Source organism: Tenrec ecaudatus, chromosome X (genome assembly GCF_050624435.1).
Source record: "Tenrec ecaudatus isolate mTenEca1 chromosome X, mTenEca1.hap1, whole genome shotgun sequence".
In the NCBI taxonomy this organism is placed as follows: domain Eukaryota; kingdom Metazoa; phylum Chordata; class Mammalia; order Afrosoricida; family Tenrecidae; genus Tenrec; species Tenrec ecaudatus.
This window is the reverse complement of record NC_134548.1, coordinates 4,198,513-4,220,346: the sequence shown is the minus strand read 5'-3', so window position 1 is coordinate 4,220,346 and position 21,834 is coordinate 4,198,513. Positions and strand designations below refer to the sequence as shown.

The 21,834-nt window shown below is 65.8% G+C and overlaps 1 protein-coding gene across 3 annotated transcripts in view; it reads right to left on the bottom strand.

Annotated features, from left to right (window-relative positions):
- Positions 1-21,834, bottom strand: part of LOC142433100 (steryl-sulfatase-like) — a 38,115-nt gene that overhangs the window by 14,854 nt on the left and 1,427 nt on the right. For 2 of the 3 annotated variants that reach the window (XM_075538234.1, XM_075538232.1), the window contains exons 2-4: positions 3,690-3,845; positions 3,338-3,459; positions 3,124-3,246 (exon numbers count right to left, since the gene is read on the bottom strand). In XM_075538234.1, the coding sequence (XP_075394349.1) occupies positions 3,124-3,246; positions 3,338-3,459; positions 3,690-3,841 (397 nt within the window). In that variant the 5' untranslated portion in view covers positions 3,842-3,845. Of the gene's footprint in view, positions 1-3,123; positions 3,247-3,337; positions 3,460-3,689; positions 3,846-21,529; positions 21,656-21,834 lie in introns of those variants that run through there. The other variant, XM_075538233.1, reaches the window with a different exon arrangement.

Sequence of the window (21,834 nt, the reverse complement as noted above, 5' to 3'; positions counted from 1 at the left end):
CGTGCCCAGTCACCGTCTGTCCAGTGCCCCCACATTCCCAGAAAACGCTGCCCACTCCTGTGTCCACTGCTCCCCAGTGTCCAGTCTGTGCGTGCAGGAGCAGAGAGAAGCTCCCGGTGGTTCCCAGAAGGTGTAGCCGCTCACGGACACCGAGTCCACGTGACACTGAGTGTGCAAAGACCCACACTCACAAAAACCCAGAGGAGGAACACGGGCCAGTGAGTGTGAGCAGTGAGTGTGAGCTGGTCAGGGGGTGAGCTGAATCTGAGGCATCTGAGTGTGAGCAGGGTAAGGAGTGAGTGTGAGCAGGGTGAGGTGTGTGAGCAGGGTGAGGAGTGAGTGTGAGCAGTGAGTGTGAGCAGGGTGAGCAGTGAGTGTGAGCAGGGTGAGGAGTGAGTGTGAGCAGTGAGTGTGAGCAGGGTGAGGAGTGAGTGTGAGCAGTGAGTGTGAGCAGGGTGAGCAGTGAGTGTGAGCAGTGAGTGTGAGCAGGGTGAGCAGTGAGTGTGAGCAGGGTGAGGAGTGAGTGTGAGCAGTGAGTGTGAGCAGGGTGAGCAGTGAGTGTGAGCAGGGTGAGCAGTGAGTGTGAGCAGGGTGAGCAGTGAGTGTGAGCAGGGTGAGGAGTGAGTGTGAGCAGGGTGAGCAGGGTGAGGAGTGAGTGTGAGCAGGGTGAGGAGTGTGAGCAGGGTGAGCAGTGAGTGTGAGCAGGGTGAGGAGTGAGTGTGAGCAGTGAGTGTGAGCAGTGAGTGTGAGCAGGGTGAGGAGTGTGAGCAGTAAGTGAGCAGGGTGAGGAGTGAGTGTGAGCAAGGTAAGGGGTGAGTGTGAGCAGTGAGTGGGAGCAGGGTGAGGAGTAAGTGTGAGCAGGGTGAGGAGTGTGAGCAGGGTGAGCAGTGAGTGTGAGCAGGGTGAGGAGTGAGTGTGAGCAGTGAGTGTGAGCAGTGAGTGTGAGCAGGGTGAGGAGTGTGAGCAGTAAGTGAGCAGGGTGAGGAGTGAGTGTGAGCAAGGTAAGGGGTGAGTGTGAGCAGTGAGTGGGAGCAGGGTGAGGAGTAAGTGTGAGCAGTGAGTATGAGCTGGGTGAGCAGTGAGTGTGAGCAGGGTGAGGAGTGTGAGCAGTGAGTGTGAGCAGGGTGAGCAGTGAGTGTGAGCAGGGTGAGGAGTAAGTGTGAGCAGTGTGAGCAGTGAGTGTGAGCTGGGTGAGCGTGAGTGAGCAGTGAGTGAGCAGCGTGAGCTGTGAGTGTGAGCTGAATCAGGTGTGAGCAGTGAGTGTGAGCAGTGTGAGCAGTGAGTGTGAGCAGTGAGTGTGAGGAGTGAGTGTGAGGAGTGAGTGTGAGCAGGGTGCGGGGTGAGTGTGAGCTGGGTGAGCAGTGAGTGTGAGCTGAGTCAGGCGTGTGCGTGTGAGCAGTGAGTGTGAGCAGCGTGAGCGTGTGCAAGAGGACTTGACTTCCCAGGGTCCCAGAGCCCAGGAGCCAAGCTCGCCATGGAGAGCGAGGGAGGGGAGGGAGGGGGTTTTCTCGGGAAATCGCGGGGAGGCGGGAAGGAGCTGCTTCCGTGGGCAGGAAGCGAGCCGCGCGGGAGGCGCCGGCCGTCCTGGGCGGACCCGTGTCTGCGAAGTGTCCCAGGTAAGTGCTTACCGCGCGGCGTTTCCCTCCCGGCTGGGGACGGAGAGCCAGTCTCCCCGAGGCCGCTGTCCCGCGGGCAGAAGGAAACTGCTGCAGGACTCGGCAGTTTCCGCAATCTCCCAGGGGAATTTCTCACGGAATGCCAATGGACCGCCGCCCGCGGCGATGGCTTCCTGAGAAGGCTGGTGCGCCCGTGGCCAGGAGGCCTTCCTGCTCCCAGAGCCCCGCATGTCCAGGCGTGTCTGTCCACTCCGAGTGCCCACCGCTCTGCCCGCCCCACCAGTGTCCGCTCAGCCCTGTAGAGTCCCCCGCACGGACCCAGGCACTGCCTTCCTCAGTCCACCACTCCCGTCCGGTCCACTCCCCGGGACGGTGTGGACCTCGGATTCATGCACACAGCTCATCACCCCTCCGTCCATTCACCCGTCGACCTGCCTGTCTGTCTCCTGCCTCTCGGTCTGTCTGTCTGCCGATCGAATCATCCATCCACGTAGCCGTCCACCGACCTACCTGACATCTCCTGTCTCTCAGTCTGTCTGTGCACACATTTGTCCATCCGTCCGTCCGTGTATCTCTCTACCTGCCTGCCTGTCTCTCATCTCTGTCGCTTTGTCTGTCCACCGATGGAATCATCCGCCCATGTTCCTCCATGCCGGTGAACTCAATAGCACTGAGTCTGTCTATCCATCCATCCATCCATCCATCTATCTATCTATCTATCTATCTATCTATCTATCTATCTATCTATCTATCTATCCATCCATCCATCTATCTATGTATCTATCTATCTATCTATGTATCCATCTATGTATCTATCTGTCTATGTATGTATCTATGTATCCATCCATCTATCTATGTATCTGTCTATGTATCCATCTATCTATCTATCTATCTATCTATCTGTCTGTCTGCCTATCTATCTATCTATCTATCTGTCTGTCTGTCTGCCTATCTATCTATCTATCTATCTACCTATCAATATCTATCTATCTATCTATCTATGTATCTGTCTGCCTATCTATCTATCTACCTATCAATATCTATCTATCTATCTATCTATCTATCTATCTATCTATCTATCTATCTGTCTGTCTGCCTGCCCATCTATCTATCTATCTATCTATCTATCTATCTATCTATCTATCTATCTATCTATCTGTCTATCTGTCTATGTATCTATCTGTCACCTATCCATCCATCCATCCATCCATCCATCCATCCATCCATCCATCCATCTATCTATCTACGTATCTATCTATCTATCTATCATCTATCGATTATCTACCTCCCAGCTCATCCATTTATCTCGTCTACGGCTCGGATGCTCCACCGGTGAGCTCTCTGTGCACGCACACGCGTGTGTGAACGCACGCATGCATGCCTCCAGATTCCCGCTCCTTCCTGTCTCCCGTGGGAGTGGCCCTGGAGCGCTGTACCGGCGGGAAGCCATCCCGCAGCAGCAGGCTGCTCCGTCGCCCTGCCCGTCCATCCGTCCGTCCGTCCGTACCTATGAGAGCCGTGGCGTAGCCCTGCTCCTTCAGCAGCCGCGCGAAGGTGATCTCGCTGGTGGGCAGGCCTCCGGAGGACGCGCTGAAGAGGAACACGCCGACCCGGGAGCGGGACGCCATGCCTGCAGCGGGGAGACGGGCATGCAGGTGGAGGCCCCGCCGGGTGGCCCCGAGGACAGGGCGGTGGCCCGTGGGCGGCAGCCAGACGGTTACCTGATCTGACGGGGTACCGGCCGGTCATGAAGGCCGCCCTGCTGGGTGTGCACAGGGGGGACGCGGCCAGGTGCTGCGTGAGCTTCACGCCCCCGCGGGCCAGGCGGTCGATGTTGGGCGTCCTGGAACGCGAGACCCGGCGTCAGTGGGGGCCCCATGTGCCTCCCGGGCTGGGCCCCGGGCCCCGCGGGTGGGACGCGCGCCCGACCAGGAGGGACTTCACACTGCAGCGCAACGCAGGCCTGTCGTCCATTTGCACCCCGTGACCCAGGAAAGCCGCCCTCCCAACACCCTGATGCAGCCCAACGATACGTGGGGTCCCAGTGCGCCCGCTGCAGCCCCCCCCACCCACCTGAGAGTCCGGTTTCCATAGCAGCCGGGGTCGCCAATGCCCAGGTCGTCTGCCATCACCAGCACGAAGCTGGGCCTGGACGGGGAGCGGCTCTCGGCACCACAGGGGCACAGCAGCAGCAGCAGGAGGAGGGCGGGGAGCAGGGGACGCATCTTCCTGTGGGGGACATGGCGGACAGGGAGGTGAAGGACATGGGGGATAGGAAGGTGAAGGACATGGCAGACAGGGAGGTGAAGGACACGACGGACAGGGAGGTGAAGGACACTGGGGACAGGAAGGTCTCAGACAGTGGACAGGAGGCGGCAGAGAGGTGAAGGACTCTGCCTCTGCCGGCCCTCTGCCCTGAAGGCCCTCCCCCCGGGGGCCTCCACGCCAACCCCTGCCCTCCAGTCCACTCCGACATCAGGACCCCGGAGGACAGAGCGGACGGCCCCGGGGGCAGACAGCCTCGTCTCTCCCCCTCGGGGCGGCCGGTGGGTTTGAACCACGTGCCCTGCCACCAGTGACCGGCATGTCACGGCTCCTCCCACGGCCGCCAAAAGGTGCCTTCAATAGGGCATGAGACCCCGTGCCGATCAACGCCGCTCTCGGGAGGGAGAGGACATGTCCCCCATGGCTGCCGCTTGCACGAGGGCCGAGGGGTCCCCACGGTCAAGTAAGAAACAGGCTCTGCCACGCTCTGGAAGACGGCGCCGGGGCAGAGGGGGACACACGTGCACACTCAGGCTCCGTCTTCCCAGGCCTGCACCCTGAGGTCCCCCCCAAGGGTCCTCTGGAGCAAGGCTCTCGACACTCCGGTCCTGTACGGTCACTGTGCGCCGGCCATGGACTCGATGGTGGGGAATTGGGTTTAGATTTTTTGTTTCAACCAGTTAATTCGGACTCGGCTGCTTCTCTGAGCCCCGCAGGCAGGCAGGTTCTACTTAGGCCCAAACGCGGTGCCCTTGAGTCAGTGCCAAGCCCACGGCGCCCCCACGGGAGAGGGCGGAGCGGCCCCTGTGGGCTTCCAGGACGGTGACGCTTTGCTGGGCGGATAGTCTCCTCTCCGTCCTCCGGAGCAGCTGGGGGCAAGAACTGCCGACCTGGCCGCTGGCTGCCCAGCTCTCCATGCACCGTGCGACCCGGCACCGGCCTGGTGATCTAGGTCCCGTCTAACCGGGCCCTGGCGCAGGGAGCTGACGGTTTCCCACCCTGAGCAGGTCCCACGGGCACGCCTGGGGCCAGGCTGGTGTGACCCGGGCGTCTCGGGTGATGACCCCAGGAGAGGGGAGTGGGCGGCCACCTGGCCCCTCTGTCCTCCCGTCTGTCCGGGTGCTGGGACGCTGGAGAGAGGACCTGGGCGGCTTGGTTGCTGTATTCGTCCCCAGCGTGCTTGGCTCTGCTTCAGGGCAGCCTCTCGGGGGACACCAGCCGGCCAGCCCCGGGGGACACACACAGGCCGAGGGGACCCCAGCAGAGCTAGGAAGCCAGCCGCCCAGCCTGGCAGGAGGCCCTGCTCGCTCCGCCCGCCCCACGGCGGTCCCCAGCAAGAGGGCAGGCTCGGGGAAGGTGAGCATTAGCAAGTGGTACGGCAATCTGATTTCATCACGGGTCACCGCAAGGTTGCCCACCAGCCACGGACAGCCATTTGCATCTGACTAATTAGCCTTGGGTACAGGCCTTGGCGAACCTGCCCCGGCTCGTAGGGACGGGAAATCAATGTGGTCGGTGAATCCGTCAACGGGGATGCTGAGCCTGAGGCCCCGCACCGTCCAGGTGCACGGTGAGGACCTGCCGGAGGCGGGTGTGGGGGGGCCAGCCACAGCCAGAGGTGGGGTCCCTGGGATGTTGGCGGTCCAGGGGCAGTGTGGGCTGTCTAGAGGCAGGTGAGGGCAGTCCAGGGGCAGGTGTGGGCTGTCCAGGGGCAGGTGAGGGCAGTCCAGGGGCAGGTGAGGGCTGTCCAGGGGCAGTGTGGGCTGTCCAGGGGCAGTGTGGGCGGTCCAGGGGAGTCAGGGAGGGAGGGGACAGGGCTGAAGAAGGAGGGGAAGGGGCAACGGGGAGGGCGGAGAAGGGTCCCCCCACTAAATCATGCCACCCTGAGCCCTTCTCCGCGACCACGCCCAAAGGCCTTGCTCCTCTGGCTCCGACCCTCCGGGGCCGGCGCTGACCCCCTCAGAACAGGCTTGAGCGGGGCTCCCAGTTGAAGCTGGGGTTGCTCTGTCCCCTGAACCGTAACGCACGCGTCCACTGGCTCCGTGATGTTTTGCGTCCCTGCCCGGTGCTCGAGGCCCCGTGAGGGTCCCGCACAGACCCTGCATCAATCACCATCCCCTGAGTCCACAAGGGAAGGCCGCGCCTCCAGGCCCGACGGGGGCCCCGGCACAGAGCACCTGCGGCCACGCCGAGGCCCCGCGCAGTGCCGGGCAGCAAGGAGTCGCTCTGAGGACCCAGGTGCACGTGGCCCGAGGCTTGGCGCTGCCCACACCCCCTGGGCAGGCGCCCCCCTGGTGGGCTCAGAACGCCGCTTGCACCCGGCCCTGCCCCAGGGCCCCGTGCATCCTGCAGACAGCTCCCGAGAAGTGAGGACAACGAGGCGGCTCCGTACTTTGGGCACGCTGCCCGGAGGGGCCAGTCCCTGGAGCAGGGCATCGTGCCCGGGAAAGCAGAGGCCAGAGGGAGGCCCCCGGGAGGCGGATGGCCACCGGAGCTGCCACCCCGGGCCCCACCGTGGGTGACCCTACGTCCACAGTAGGCCTGAGCCCCAACTGTGTCACCCACACAATGACCAGGGCCAGCACCCCACAGGTGACCAGGATGCCAAGGGCAGAAGAGCTCCTGGGCCGGGCACCCAAGGGCCCTGGGCACCCAAGGGCCGGCGCCTTGGGAAAGTTGCACATGCAAACCAGCAACCACGGAACGGCCAAGGGGCACCCACGTGCCCGACTGTGTGGGTGCGCCCAGCCTGAGGGACCCTTTAACCCCGGAGCTGCCACCCCGGAGGCTTCCTTTGAAGCAAACATGGAAGCCCTGGAGCGCGGTGCTGGGGACCCGTTCTTGGGAAGCCGAGGCGGGGGCTTCGGGGCAGTGCGGTCCCATGGGTGTTGGCGGACAACTGGGGGGGAGGGGGCGAGAGCAGGTGCCGGCTTGAACCCCTCCACCCCGTCCCTGGACCTCGGACCGTGCAGTGCGGGGGGTGGCGAGTTCTGCCGCACCTGCTCGGACCAGGAACCCTGATGGACAAGGCCACGCCCCCTCATTTGCATTCTCCAGGTGCCCGGATAAAGGTTAGCGGCTGCCTTCCTCCCTCCTACCTCTCCCTCTTCCTCTTCCTCTCCCCTCCCTTCCTCTCCTTCCTGTGGTCGCGAGACGATCCAACCTGTCAATCAGGCCACAGCCCGGTGACGCCCCCCTCAGGGCGTGGTCTCCTTATGAGGGAGATGCCTGGTGCCGCCCCTTGTGGGCGTGGCTTTTAATGAGGGAGCCGCCCCTGGGGCGTGGCCTCATGAGGGAGCTGCCTGGTGCCGCCCCTTGGGGCGTGGCTTGTAATGAGGGAGCTGCCTGGTGCTGCCCTGGGGGCGTGGCCTCAGGAGGGTGATGTCTGATGCCGCCCCTTGGGGCGTGGCCTTGAGGGAGCTGCCTGGTGCCGCCCCTTGGGGCGTGGCCTCGTGAGGGAGCTGCCTGGTGCCGCCCCTTGGGGCGTGGCCTTGAGGGATATTACCTGGTCCCGCCCCTTGTGTGCGTGGCTTTTAATGAGGGAGCCGCCCCTGGGGCGTGGCCTCATGAGGGAGCTGCCTGGTGCCGCCCCTTGGGGCGTGGCTTGTAATGAGGGAGCTGCCTGGTGCCGCCCTGGGGCGTGGCCTTGAGGGAGCTGCCTGGTGCCGCCCCTTGGGGCGTGGCCTCAGGAGGGTGATGTCTGATGCCGCCCCTTGGGGCGTGGCCTCGTGAGGGAGCTGCCTGGTGCCGCCCCTTGGGGGCGTGGTCTTATAAGGGAGCCGCTGGGCACTGACTGGTCCTGCTCCCTCTGCCCCTTCACCCTCCTCCTGTCCGGGACTCCCTCGGGCCTGCAACCACCGAACCCCGAGAGCCCTGGGCGCCCCGCCACCTTCCCACTGCCCTGGGGCCCAGGTGGGGCTGCAGAGGGACGGGGGGCCTGGGCCCTGCCTGCCGCCCGGGTCACCCAGACGCCCGACTCTGCAGAGGGACGGGGGCCTCGAGGACGGACGGACGTGAATGCCTGCTGGACATCACATGATAGGAAATTCTTCCTTAGACACAGATGGGTGTCAGTGGACCGCTGTCTCTCCCACACACGCACATGCATGCACACATGCACGCATGCAAACACATGCACACGCATGCACACATGCATGCACACATGCATGCACACGCACTTTCACACAGAACCACCGCCCAAGGATGTCTCCCTGCGACACTGCCAGCATGGCAGCCGGGGAGGCGGCCAGTCATTCAGCAATCTCGCCCCCAGATCCCTGCGGTCACGGGTTCCTTCCGAAGCCACGGATGCAGCCGAGGACGGTGTGTCTTGCATGTTCTCTGCGGGTTTCCTGGTGGCTTATTGCGTGCTTGTTTGGGAGGATGCTCTGTAGCGAGTGTGTCCGGCAGCCGCCCTTGGTTCACTCAGCAGAGCCGGCCAGGGCTGGCGGCCGTCTCTTCCGAGAGGACGTCGCCCAGAGGAGACGGAGCACGCAGGACAGCGGGCTCCGCGGGACTGAAAGAGGCGGGACGCCGGCAGCTGCTGTGACGATGCCTCACAAGATTCTGATATAAAGCGGGCGGGGGCCGGATTGCCAAATCTCCCAGGCTCCAGGCTTTCTGGGCCTCTGGCGGCCGGACCAACCCCTGGGAGATGGTCCCATAACCGTATCCCGGAAGCAAGCAGCCGTCGGCCACGGCCCTGTTCTGCTTAGACCCCGGCTAACAGCAGCCCCGCGCGGTGACATGAGCCCTGGCGAAGGCCGAGGGGACGTCCCCGGGAGAGGGACCATCCGGGAAAGGCAGGGTCCCCGCTGGAATTGCACATGGAGAGACCGCCGGAGGGGTGTGGTCGGTTTGTCAGCCGCCCAGGGGCAAAGCGGGCTAATTAAGAGCCCGAGGTGGTTTGGGAAAGATGCTTTTACAGAAACAAAACCAGACATGGCTTTAGGCAGCCTGGTTCTCGTGCTCCTAAGAAAATCACAATTCCCCGTCACCGGGCTTTCTTCTCCCCCCGTCCCCTCCATCACGGCTCTCCCACGCTGGGAAGACATCAGAAAACCGGCAGCCGGATTAGGAACGTGTTCTCCATGGTTCTCCCAGGCCTTCCCATCACGGGAGCAAGGAGCCCACGCTGGGCGGCATTCCAGAATCCGGGGTGCTGCCAGCCCGGGAGGGGGGCCTTGTGCCGGGGGCTCTACCGGGAGTTGTTAGGAGCAGATATCTGGGTGCTTGCCGAAGGCTCCTGCTCTGGGGGGGCCGGAGGGAGCGTAATGAAGGCGGGCGCACTTCATGAATTAACCATGAGCCTCCGGAGCGGCAGACTTCTAATTAGCTACGGAGCCTGTCAGCTCCTTTATTCGGCTTTCCTTCCCTGCACCCCGGCCCCCCGGGAAGGCTCTGGCCGGGTGTCAAGAAGGCCGGCCCCGGCGACACACCGAGGCCTGGGGGCTGCCGTGCTCGTCCAGGGGTCACAGCCCACTGGCCCGGAGAGCCCGGTCCGGATGCAAGGCCAGCTCGCTCCCGGCACGATTGCCAAGGAAACCTTAGAGCCCCCCTCGTCTCCTCTCCGCCTGGCGCAGGGCTCCCCGCCTTCCTCAGGCCGCGGCCCTTCCCTACGGCCCCGGCCAGCACCTTACTTCTTCCCCGCCGGCCTGCTCCCGCGACCCCGGCCCACAGGCTGAGACGGCTGCCTTCAGCTGTCCCCCGGCCAGGCAGGCGCTGGACACACGTCCTCCAGACGTCTGTGTGTCTGTCTCTGTCCGGGCTCAGCTCTCCCCCTTCCCCGGCCGCTCGCCCTGGGCCCGCACGGTCTCCGCCCTGGCAGGTGGGCCCATCCTCCATCTTCCCGGTGCCCTGTCCTGTCCCAGCCGCAGTCCCAAGGACTGACATCACCCTGACCCTTGACCTCCTCCCAAGGACTGACGTCACCCTGACCCTTGACCTCCTCCCAAGGACTGACGTCGCCCTGACCCTTGACCTCCTCCCAAGGACTGACGTCACCATGACCCTTGACCTCCTCCCAAGGACTGACGTCGCCCTGACCCTTGACCTCCTCCCAAGGACTGATGTCACCCTGACCCTTGACCTCCTCCCAAGGACTGACATCGCCCTGACCCTTGACCTCCTCCCAAGGACTGACATCGCCCTGACCCTTGACCTCCTCCCAAGGACTGTCACCCTGACCCTTGACCTCCTCCCAAGGACTGACGTCACCCTGACCCTTGACCTCCTCCCAAGGACTGACGTCACCCTGACCCTTGACCTCCTCCCAAGGACTGACATCACAGTGACCCTTGACCTCCTCTCAATGACACATCACCGTGACCCTTGACCTCCTCCCAAGCACTGACGTCACCCTGACCCTTGACCTCCTCTCAAGGACTGATGTCACCATGACCCTTGACCTCCGCTTGAGGACTAATGTGACCGTGACCCTTGACCTCCCTTCAAGGACTGACGTCACCGTGAACCTTGACCTGCTCTCACCGCAGATACAGCACAACCTCAGGGCCTACCAGCGGGCGGCGGGGGCACCGGCGCAGCCTGGCATCACGGCCAGTCCCTGCCCCTCCCCCTGCAGGCCCCAAACACCCTGGGCTCACGTTGGTGGCGCGATGGGGGATGAGTCAGGCTGTTGATCGCGAGGTCCTGCCCCCGAGGCAGAGAGACGGGGCCGCGAAGGCCCAGCAGGCGGCCCCCCGGCACACGGGGCCCTGTGTTCCCTGCGCCCCCCGTCCCCCCGGCAGTGCGGGCGCCGCGTCAACAGGGAGGCAGAAGCGGGGCCTCGTGGACAACACGGAGCAAGAGGGTCTGGTGGCCGCCGTGGTGAGCGCGCCTGGAAGGCAGCCGCGTGCCCGTAGGAAGCGTCCTCACCCTGGCTTTCCCGCGGGGACGGGCGCGTGGGGGGCACTTAGAGCTCGGAGACGGACGGGATTCCGCTCCGACTCCCCCTGCCCAGGCTCCTGAGGCGCGGTCGTGCGGAATTCCGCCCCTGGTGCCCGGCTGCCCGCATTCCCCAGCGGAGCCGGCCCAGCGGGATAACCATGTCTGTAGATGCCGACACACAGTCCCCACAGCCCAGCGCGGGCGCCACGAGAGAATCCGAGACACCCACTCGCACGAGGCCCGGAGAGGCCATTCCCCAGACACGGGTCCGAGAGCCTCCTCGTCCTCGGCTCCAGCTTCCTGGGGACCAGGCCCCGGCGTGATGTTTCCCCTCGGCTCTCAGCTTTCTGGCACCTCGGCGAGTCCCCGATGCGTCCCTCCAGCCGACCCGCCTCCCACAAGAAGGGCGGCCATTCAGCCCCCCGAGGCCGTGAAGACAGCAAGCCCCCTCCCCAGGATAAGTGGGCCATGGGATCTCTTTAGAGCCACGGACGCAGGGCATGGGGTGAACCTGGGCCATGGGATCCCCTTAGAGGCTTAGAGAGCACGGGATCACGTGGTCTAAGAGGTGCCTGATTGGCGCCGGTGTTTCCAGCTCCTCAGTGCAGGGAACCGTCGGACACGACAAGGAAGGCGGGGGAGCCGCTGCTTCTGAACGGTGGAGCTGGCGGAGGACATTGGAAGAGCCCCAGTGCCTCCCCGTGTTAGAAGGCGGGAGCCGGACGGTGGCTCACATCAGGACCAAAGCCCTCTCCCGACGCCGAGCGGCACCGCCAGCCCGGGCCCTCGTGGTCCCGGTTGCTGCCGCGAGCTGCCGACCAAGGGCCACCCTGCGGCGCTGGAGGGACTTCGAGGCGGCAGCGCCGGGCTCTCCGCACAGAGGAGCAAGGTGCAGCCTGGCACAGGCCGGGGCGAGGCTTCCCCCTGCTGGGCACAGGCTGCCCTGAGTCGGGGCAGCCGGGAGGCATCGGCATCGGCATCGGCGGCCGCGGGTGCATTTCCCAGGGAATGCGGCTCAGGGAAGGGGAGCTCCGGGCCGGTGCCCCTGGCGGCCTGCTGGACACACGGGCACCGGGCATCAACAGGAAGAAGGCTGAGTCACCCGCCCGCCTCCAGCCCCGGGCACGCCGGACCCGCCCTGCTGCCTGATTCACGGAGGCGCTTCTGGAATCTGGGCCGCGGCGGCAAGAGCCAGCGGGCGGAGATGCCTCCAGGCGACCTGGGGAACCGGAAAGGCCGGAGGCCCACCTGGGACCCCCTCCAGGGGCAGCTCTGCTCTGTCTGCCCTGGCTCTGTGGGGTCACGTGGCCGGCTCCGAGCCCTGAAGGCCGGGCACGATGACCACGGAGCATCCGGGCCCAGCCCATCGGGCAGGGCAGCCCCCTGTCGGCCAGGCAAGCTACGGGCAAGGGGCAGCTCCGCTCTCAGGGGGCCGGCTTGTCCTGGCTACGCTGGCGTTCTGCCCCTGGGCCACCTCCTCGTCCACGCTGTCCACCACCTGCCCCCCATGGGCAGGGACTGTGGCCACTCACAGCTATAATTAGGGGTGACCTTCAGCGACCTTGTGCACAGCAGAGCAAAGCAAGGCCCAGCCTGCGCCTTCCTCGCCCGTCGCTCTGTCTGCGCCCACGGTGGCCGCCGTGGCCGCCCATCTCCCGGGGGGGGGTGGGGGGCTTCCTCCCGGTCGCTGCCCCCTGCCTGACCGAGCACACGCCCTTCTCCAGGGACGGTCTCTCCTGGACACTCGCCCCGAGTCCCGGCACCTCTGTTTCTGATCGTCGATCGTGTACGGATGTATCGATCCTTTATCAGTTGATCTGCCGGGCACACGTCTGTCCATCACCCGGCTGGGTGTCTGCACGCCAACCTTCCAACCCATCCAGCCATCTCGTCACCCACCCGTCCGTCTGTCTGTCTCTCTCACATCCTCTGCATCTATCTGCCTCCATCCACCTGTCCACCCAGCCGTCAACCATCCCTGTCCACCATCCACGTGGCCACCCGCCAGGTGATCTGCTCATCGGATCCGGTCACGCATGTGCGTGTCCATCCACCGAGCCGCGTTTCTACGGCTCGCCGACTTGTCTGCTGTCCAGCCGTCCACCCCCCGTGTCTACACGGCAGCCATTGTCCCTCACTCTGGTCTGTTCCGCCTGGGACCAGGGACCCCGGTCACCCTGTGGACTTGCTTCCCCAGGACAGCCCCCCCAGAGCTGCCCCCCAGGACTGTCCCCCCAGGACAGCCCCCCAAGAGCTTCTCCCCCAGGACAGACCCCCCCAGGACAGCCCCCCCCAGAGCTGCCCCCAGGACTGTCCCTCCAGGACAGCCCCCACCAGAGCTGCCCCCCCAGGACAGCCCCCCCAGAGCTGCCCCCAGGACTGTCCCTCCAGGACAGCCCCCCCAAGAGCTTCCCCCCCAGGACACCCTCCCCAGAGCTGCCCCCCCAGGACTGTCCCCCCAGGACAGCCCCCCCCAGAGCTGCGCCCCCAGGACTGTCCCCCCAGGACAGCCCCCACCAGAGCTGCCCCCCAAGGACAGCCCCCCTAGAGCTGCCCCCCTAGGACTGTCCCCCCAAAAGCTGCCCCCCCAGGACAGCCCCCCCAAGAGCTGCCCCCCAGGACAGCTCCCCCAAGAGCTGCCCCCCCAGGACAGTCCCCCCAAGAGCTGCCCCCCCAGGACAGCCCCCCCAGAGCTGCCCCCCAGGACGGTCCCCCCAGAGCTGCCCCACAGGACTGTCCCCCCAGGACAGCCCCCCCAAGAGTTTCCCCCCCAGAGCTGCCCCCACAGGAATGCCCCCCCAGGACAGCTCCCCCAGAGCTGCCACCCAGAACTGTCCCCCCAGGACAGCCCCCCGAGAGCTGCCCCCCAGGACTGCCCGGCCCCAGGCCCCTCAGTGCCACAGAGGACAAAGGTCGAGTGCCCGGGAAGACCCCCGCGTCCTCCCCGCGGGCCCAGAGGCCGGGGCGACGTGGGAGAACGGCCTGCAGGCCGCGGGTGAGCTGGGCCCTCAAACCTCATTCACACCCCGGCCGGCCCTTCCGTGTGGCTGGCTCAGGGATGTCTGCCTGCCTGTCTGTCCCGGGGGGTGGGGGGCCTCCCTGCTCACGGGGAGCTCCCCGCGATGGGGCGCCAGCCGCCACCAAAGTGCTGCTCCCTGCCTGCCGCAGAGCAGCTGGGGGCTCGAGGGGGAGCCCCAGGGCAACAGCAACACAGCCTCACACAGCGACCCCGGAGGACGGGGCGGCCCTGCCCCTGCGTGTCCCCCAGGCTGCCCCCCCCCAGGAGAGCCTCATCCTGCTCCGTCCATCCGTCCGTCCGTCACGCCTCGCGGGAGCCGGCAGCCTCATTGTACGCTCGTCAGCCACTGACCTCAAGCTGGGCAGCCCAACAAGTGAGCCAGGACACGGGGTCCCCTCCGCAGGCCTGCGTGAACCCCGACAGGCCTCACCTGGGAGGCCACACACGCACACGCACACGCAGACGCCCCAAGCCAGAGAGCGGTAAGCAGACCACAAACGTCGGCCCCAAAGCCAGCAACGGGCCGTCTGGACATAGCACACCCCACGGGCCAGAGGGCCAGCCCGGCCACTGCCCACTGCCCACTGCCGCTGTAGGAAACCCTCGATTCCGCCGGGAAGCCCCCTCTTTCCCCGTCTGTCCGACACCATTCCCAGGTGCCCTGTGGAGCCATCCGAGTAAGATTCGAAAGCCCTAATGGGGTCCCCCCCCGCCAGGCCTTCAGGAGGCTGACCGTGACCTCGGGCTGCGTGGCCGCCCACGGAGGGACAGTGAGACTGACTCCCGCGGGTTTGGAAGCTGCAGGTTCGTTGCGGGGAGAAGACAGACCGGCCCTGGCGGCGTCTGTTATTCCTGAGTCCATCGCAGCTGGTTTTAGGAGAAGCCGGCGGTCACTCACGGCCTGGGGGCTCGCGGAGAACCTCCTAGACTGGCCCGAGCCGCCCTGTGGGCTTTGGGGGCGGGAGGAGGGCTGTCCGTCCTTACGGAGACAGACAGCCTCATCGTTCTCCCCCCGGGCAGCTAGTGGGTTTGAACAGCCCACCTGGCGGTCAGCAGCCGGAAGGCCCGGCGGCTCCTCCCCTCTCCCCTCAATTGCACAAGAAAACGGAGCCTAGGTCAGCCTGTGGGCGGGCGCCCTGCTCTCGGGAGTGAAGCAGCCCCGGGGAAGTGGCCCCGGCTTTCCCTGACCAGCTCCCCCCTCTGTCCATCCACCCCTTCCACCCTCTTCCCCCATCCCCACTTCCAGACGGGCACGCAGCCTGGGGAGCTGGGCGCCCCAACCCGAGCACTCACCGGTCAGTCTTCCGGCGGGGAGCTTCCCGAGGGGCTGGTCACTGCTCTGGGGAGGCCGCACGGGCACTAGGGCCTGGGGACCTCGGATGGGCTTTTCAAGAGCTCGGGCAAGCAGGCCGAGGGCGGGCGGTCAGGTGGGGCCGTCCACCCCAGACTCCAGTCACCACTGGTCCAGGCCGAGGGGGTCATAAAAGAGCTATTTAACTGCCTGCTTACGCCCGCATGTCTTGCGCGTCACCCAGGAGCCATCCCTGGCCCGTGGGGAGGGGCAGATTCTTATCACAGCCCAGGGGGCTGGGGCTGGACGTCCCCTGGGGGAGGAGGCCGGGGCTGCAGGCTGGCCGGTGGGCGGGATTTCTCACTTTCCTGCAGGTGGAGCATTTGCTGGGACTGCCCGCGTCCCACGTCCAGCCCGACCTTAGCCAACCTTAGCCAACGTCCAGTCCAGCCCGGCCTTAGCCAACGGCAGGGGCTGGGCGGGCAGGTGGCCCCGGGCAGCTGCTGGTTTCCGTCCTCGGAGAACACTCAGCCTGGGAAAAACGCCGGGAGGAATTCTTCCTCTGTGTCAACAAGGAGGGAGAATCCGGCTCCGCGGGCGGCGGGGGCGGCCGGCACGCAGGTGTCCTGGGCAGCACAGGCGGAAGCGAGGACCCCAGCTCGTGGCTCTGACCCTCGGCCCCCAGAATCGGCTTCCCTCTATCTGCAAACCCACAAACCCAACCCGGGCATTCTCCCGGCGCTGGAGGGGGGGTCCCCTTTCACATGGCCGCTCTGCTAAGAAGCTGGGCACCCCCAACACCCCCCGTCCCACTTCTTTCTCGGGGGCTCCCCGGTCCCCACACTCAAGAGCCCTTCCCCAATGGAGGGGGCGTGAGGGGACGGGGTGACTGCCGGGCCCTGGAATCTTCCCGGCGTCCATCAGACGTCTGCAGGTGGGGGGCAGGATGTGACAGGGAGCCTGGGGGTGGGGGTGGACATGCCCTGCCCCTGGGGCAGTGACAGAAGGCATTCTCTGGGGGGCAGGTGTGTGTCCTGGCCCCGTGGACCCGGCTACACCCCCTCTCGCTGACACCCCTCCGCCCAAGCAGGCAGTGGGGGCTGGGACAGAAGGACTTAGATAAAGGCTGTCCCCCAGGTCCATCTGTAAGGGGATGTCGGTGGGAGTGGACGCTGAACTCCTGGGAGATCCCCCCCACCTGCAGCTCCCGAGGTGGGATGGGGGCTACAGCCTTCTCCCTCCCCCAAGTCCACCCACGGGGCTCCCCGAAACGGAAGCCAAACTGGCGGCCATCAGTCGGGCCCCACTCAGGGTGGTCAGCGGAGTGGCCCCTGGGGTTTTCCAAGAGTGGAATTCTTCCTGTCGGCGGAAAGACCCCCGCTGGGGGGCACCTGGGGGCTCAGTGCACAACCACCGCCCCTGGGCTCTGGCCTGGGGCCCCCAACTGCTCTAAATGAGCCACAGAGGCAGAAGCCCCCTCTCCCTCCCTGCACCCCCACCGCGTCCTCCCGCCCAGCAGGAAGCCCCAGAGATGTTGGGCAGGGGGGGGGGGGGGTCCGGCCTCAGTAAGTCATGCAAACGTGGCACCAGAAGGCAATCTTCCCTGCCCAGCGTCCACTGCAGACGCCAGCGCCCCCCGACCCCCAGACCAGGGGTGCCCCCCTTCCCCAGGACGCGGTGCTTTCACGCAGGCGAGTTCTGGGGTGTTTTTTGGGGGGACTTTCGTGTTTTCTGATGGTCAAAGAGCCGCTGGCCTGGACCTTTCTCCAGTTACTGCCTCCCCCCAGTCCCGGATGCCGCACGGAAACGTCCCAGGACACACAGCCAGGAAGCGACCCGCGTGCGGCCAGCAGAGACCGGGCAGCACCGCCGGCCGGACACAGGAAGACGGCGCCGGGCAGAAAGCAGGAGATGCGGCACACAGAAGCGGCTTTCATACAGGCCGAGGGGCAGAGCACGGGGCGACCTGGCCTCACCCCCCAGACTGGGTCCACGGCTTGTGGGGGGCCCAGCCTTCCAGACACCCCACGGCTCCTCCTCCCGGATCGCCGGGCACCAGCTGCGCCCCGATCTTCTTCTGGGATCTCTTCCTGAGAGCGAGCGTCCGGGAAGTTTGGAATGCTTAAGACTCGGCGCAGAGGCCTTTGCAGAACTGGGGGGGCGGGGGGTCCCTGCCGCAGACGCCGATGCACAATGAGCTACCAACTGCCCGGTCAGCGCGTGGAAACCGCGAGGGCCTCCCAGTCAGTGCCGTACACGCTGCCGGTCACAACCACCGGCCGGGCGCTCCTGGGGACCCAGGGCGGCTTGGCTGGACTTGGGGGGCCACCGAGCGGTGACCTGGCCCAGAGGCCATCCCAAACTGGTTAGGAATTTTTTTCCCCCTTTGGAAGGTGCATCATGGAATTGCTGCAGGCTGAGCCTGCCCGACGTTTGCCAATCCAGGCGGCCCTGCCCGCGAAAGCCAGCGCCGCCCGATCACTCACGCTCAGCCCGGGGGCAGGCGGGGCCACCGAGGTCAGAGAGCCGCCCGGCTGGGTGGGGCCAGCCTGCAGGAAGCTCTCCTGGCTCAGAGGGCAGGAGGGAAGGACAGAAGGACACAGGGAACCAGGGAGGAATCAGGGCAAGAGAGCACCCCCGTCATCAGCTATGCCCCCCGTCTGCCCATGGTCCTCCCTTCCCTCCCCTCTGCCGACCGGCCGCTGACGACGGACAGACGGGCATCTATCTGTCCTGGAGGACGCACAGCCAGGATGATCCTCGGACGCAAGTATGGGGACACGGCCGTCAGGCCAGAAAGGGCGCCCCGGACACGAAGGCCCTCGGGGAGATGGACGGACGGACGGACATGGGGGCTGCAGCCCTGGGCTCGCGCACGGGAGCGAGGGTGAGGACAAGGCAGGACAGGTCAGGGCGGGAGCCGGCTCGCGGGAGCTGAGCACAGCACCCTAAGGACGGACGGACAGCCCACTGCAGGGGCAGCGGTTTGAGCCCAGCAGCCGCTCCGTGGGGCCAAGATGAGGCTCTTCCGGCTCGTCCTGGGTGGGGGGGGGGGGGTCCTGGACGAGCCGGAAGGTGCTTAGCGGCGGCAGGACTGGTTTGGGTCACACTCACCTGCCTGTCTGTCTGTCTGCTGCTCCATCCTGCCAGCTGGCCGGTCCCCCCCACAGCTATCCTACTGGACAGTCGAGCTGCCCGTTGGGGCTCCCAGCCTGTAACGCTTTAGGAGCGGCTGCTGGCTCGGATCCGCTGACCTCGTGCGCCCAGCCCAGTGGACGCCCACAGGCCACCCCGGCTTCCAGTGTCGGGGTGCCAGGGCCACTGCCACCCGAGCCCCAGGACTGCACCCGCCGGCCTGGCACCTCCGTGCATCCGGCCCCACGTGGCTGCCCGTGGCTTCGTGAGTCTGAAGGGGGGCTGGTGGGTGCGTCACGTGCTGCGTGACCCCAGAGTCCAATCACAAATGGGGGGCGCCGCTCCTGTCCGTGTTTGAACAAGATCTCGCTTCTCGGCCCCCCCCTGTGTCTCTAACTCCCCAAATCCGCCCCGCGTCCACTCAGGGCCCAGGCGGCCAGTGGACACGCCCCGCGTGGCCAGCCCCATCGCTGCTTCTCCGTTCTCTACAGCGTGGGGTGCCGGCCCCCCACGATCGAACGGGGCCAAGAGGCGACCGGGTCGTGGGGCGCGGAGCCCCATATCTCCGTCGGACCCCCATCACTCTCGTTCTGCGGCCGCGAAGCGTCGCCGCGCTGACTGGCCGGCGGGACGCGCGTTCGCGGGGACACGTCCAGCGGCCTGGGGATGAATCGGAAACCGCTCCGGACAGCGCGCCAGGCGCCGAGGTGGGCGTGGCCGAGGTGGGCGTGGCCGAGGGCGACATGGTTGCGGGTGGGCGTGGCTGAGTGGGCGTGATTGCGAGTGGGCGTGGTCGCAAGTGCACGTGCTGCGGGTGGGCGTGGCCGAGGTGGGCGTGGCTGAGAGCGACATGGTTGCGGGTGGGCGTGGCTGTGAGTGGGCGTGATTGCGAGTGGGCGTGGCTGCAAGTGCACGTGCTGCGGGTGGGCGTGGCCGAGGTGGGCGTGGCTGCAGGGCGACATGGTTGCGGGTGGACGTGTCTGCGGGTGGGCGTGGTTGTGAGTGGACGTGATTGCGAGTGGGCGTGGCTGCAAGTGCACGTGCTGCGGGTGGGCGTGGCTGAGGTGGGCGTGGCTGCGGGGCGACATGGTTGCAGGCGGGCGTGGCTGAGGTGGGCGTGTCTGCTGGTGGGCGTGGCTGCGAGTGGGCGTGGCTGCAAGTGGACGTGCTGCGGGTGGGCATGGCTGTAGGTTGACATGGTTGCAGGTGGGCGTGGTTGCGGGCGGGCGTGGTTGCGGATGGGCGTGACTGTAGGTCGACGTGGTTGCGGGTGGGCGTGGCTGCGGGTGGGCGTGGTTGCGGATGGGCGTGACTCTAGGTCGACGTGGTTGCGGGTGGGCGTGGCTGCGGGTGGGCGTGGCTGCGGGAGAGCAGGGTGCCGGACTGCAGGCGTGTCCACCGCTCTGTGCATGGGGCGCTGTGAGTCGGAAGCGACCGGAGAGCCCCCAACCAACGACAGCAGCGTCCAGCAGACCGTGCTCGCGGGTCAAGAAGGCGTCCACCGTGGGCCTCCCCTCAAGGCCTCCTCAATGCAAGACCCAGCTCCATTAACCCGGCATGGCATCCCTGATGGGCACGTTCCCGACACCAGCGGGTGCGTAAGCCCATGTGGTGGAGAACGCCGATGGTGCCCGGCTACCCAGAGACACAGTCTGGGGTCCTTGGGCAACCAAGCCCACGTGGAAGCAGCTCACCCGCCTGTGTGATCGGCAGGCGTTGGCGGGATCCGGCATCAGGTGTCAAAGATCCAAAGCAAACAATTCTATCAATGCAATTAAGGGGGGGCTGGCGTGGAGACCCGGAGCCCATCGACGGACCAAAAGGTGGGTGAAGGAAGACAACCGACAGTTAAAGATACGAAAGAACGGTCGTAATATCTGATTGATCAGGGATTCTTGACTGGGGGGGAGCGGGGAGGGAGGGGCAACCTAGGAGCTGATACCAAGGACTCAAGCAGGAAGAAAAGGTTTTGGAAATGTTGGCGGCAACCTATGGACAAGCGTGCTGGATGCAACTGGATGGCGGATCGATGCAAGCTTTGTCTAAGAGCCCCCCCAATAAAATGGCTCATTAACAAGTGAAAGAGAACAAAGAAGGCTCCCCAACCTGGTCCCACTCCAGCCCCTCAGTCCCACGCGAGTCCGTACGTCCCTCCTCAGACTCACGTGATGCAGAATGCTGGACCGAGAAGCAGAACCGGGTGAACCGGGAGGGTGCAGACTCCGGTGGGTCTGGGGTCGGGGGTGGAAGGAGGCACATAGCAGGAGCGGAGGGCAGACAGCTCTCAGGGTGGGGTGTCCCACACAGGGCCGCCCTGGCCGCTGACGCAGTGCCAGCCACGATCACTTTGCAGATGTAGCCCTGAGATTCGCCAGGAGGAAGGCGAAGGGTCACGGCGGCGGCTCCCAGAGCCCTTGACTCTCCTATCGAAGGCCCCACCCCCAAGGACGTGTGCTCACGTCACCACGTGATGGACAGGCCTGACTCCATCCCTAGCCAGGAGTGTCTGGTGGACACCATTCCACGTCCCCCGAGTCCCCCACGAGGCACCTGCGAGTTCTGAAGGGTCGGAACATGTCCTCACTCTGCTGCTGGTCGGCTTTCCTGCCATGGGCCCATCCTCGGGCGACGCCACACCAACGGTCCCCCCATGAGATTTCTGCGGGCCTCCCATCCCCAATTGACAGGCCTTTTTCGACGCTGCTGGGTGGACTCTTACGGCTGGTGGCCAAGCGCTTAACCCCTCGCGGCGCCAGAAGCCTAGGCTGCTAGGCTGAAACACACACCACAGGGTCGGCTCAGGGTCAGAGCAGCCCTGGTGGGACGGAGAGCTCTGAACGGAGCAGGAATCCTCTTTCTGCCTCTGCTGGGTCCCCCCCCCACCTTTGACCTTGCGGGCGATAAGGCTAGTTAGCAGCCCGACACCTGACAGCAACCCCTCCCCGGACGCTCTCAGAGCCAGCACTGAATGGGCCCAGAGCAAAGGATGCATTTCTGAGTCTAGTGATGGGGGGGGAATAGGGGTGCGGGGCGAGGGGTTTCCCTGGCTGCATGCAGACGGAAGGAAGGGCCAGACAAGGCCAAGGTGAGCGCTGCGGGGTCCTTTTGGGGGCGCTTAATTTCAGTTTTCAGCTGCAGGGCGTGCAGGGAGAGCACACCCGCCCGGGCATCCGGGATGCAGGCCAAGATGCTGCGGCCTTGGGTACCAGGCCATCCTCCCGCCGCACTGCGCATGCGCCACGCCCGCCGAGGGTCCCCGAGACCAGCCCACGGGATGTGGGGCCACGTGACGCGGCCCGCCTGCCCGCAGTGCACCTGCTGGCTTGCAGGGACGTCACTCGGAGCACCTCCGCCCCTCCCCCCACCTCCGGGCCCAGGTCGAGGTGCAGCCCGGGGACGCGCGTGCGCAGAACGGCCCTTCAGGCGCCGGTCCGGGCGGAGGTGGTTCGGGGCGCGCATGCGCGGGAGCCTCCCGGGGGCGGGCCCGGGCGGCGGCTCTGCGCATGCGCAGGACGGCCTCCAAGGGGCCCGGCGCGCACGCGCGGCGGCGGCTCTGCGCACGCGCAAGAAGGCCTCCAAGGGGCCCGGCGCACGCGCGGCGGCGGCTCTGCGCACGCGCA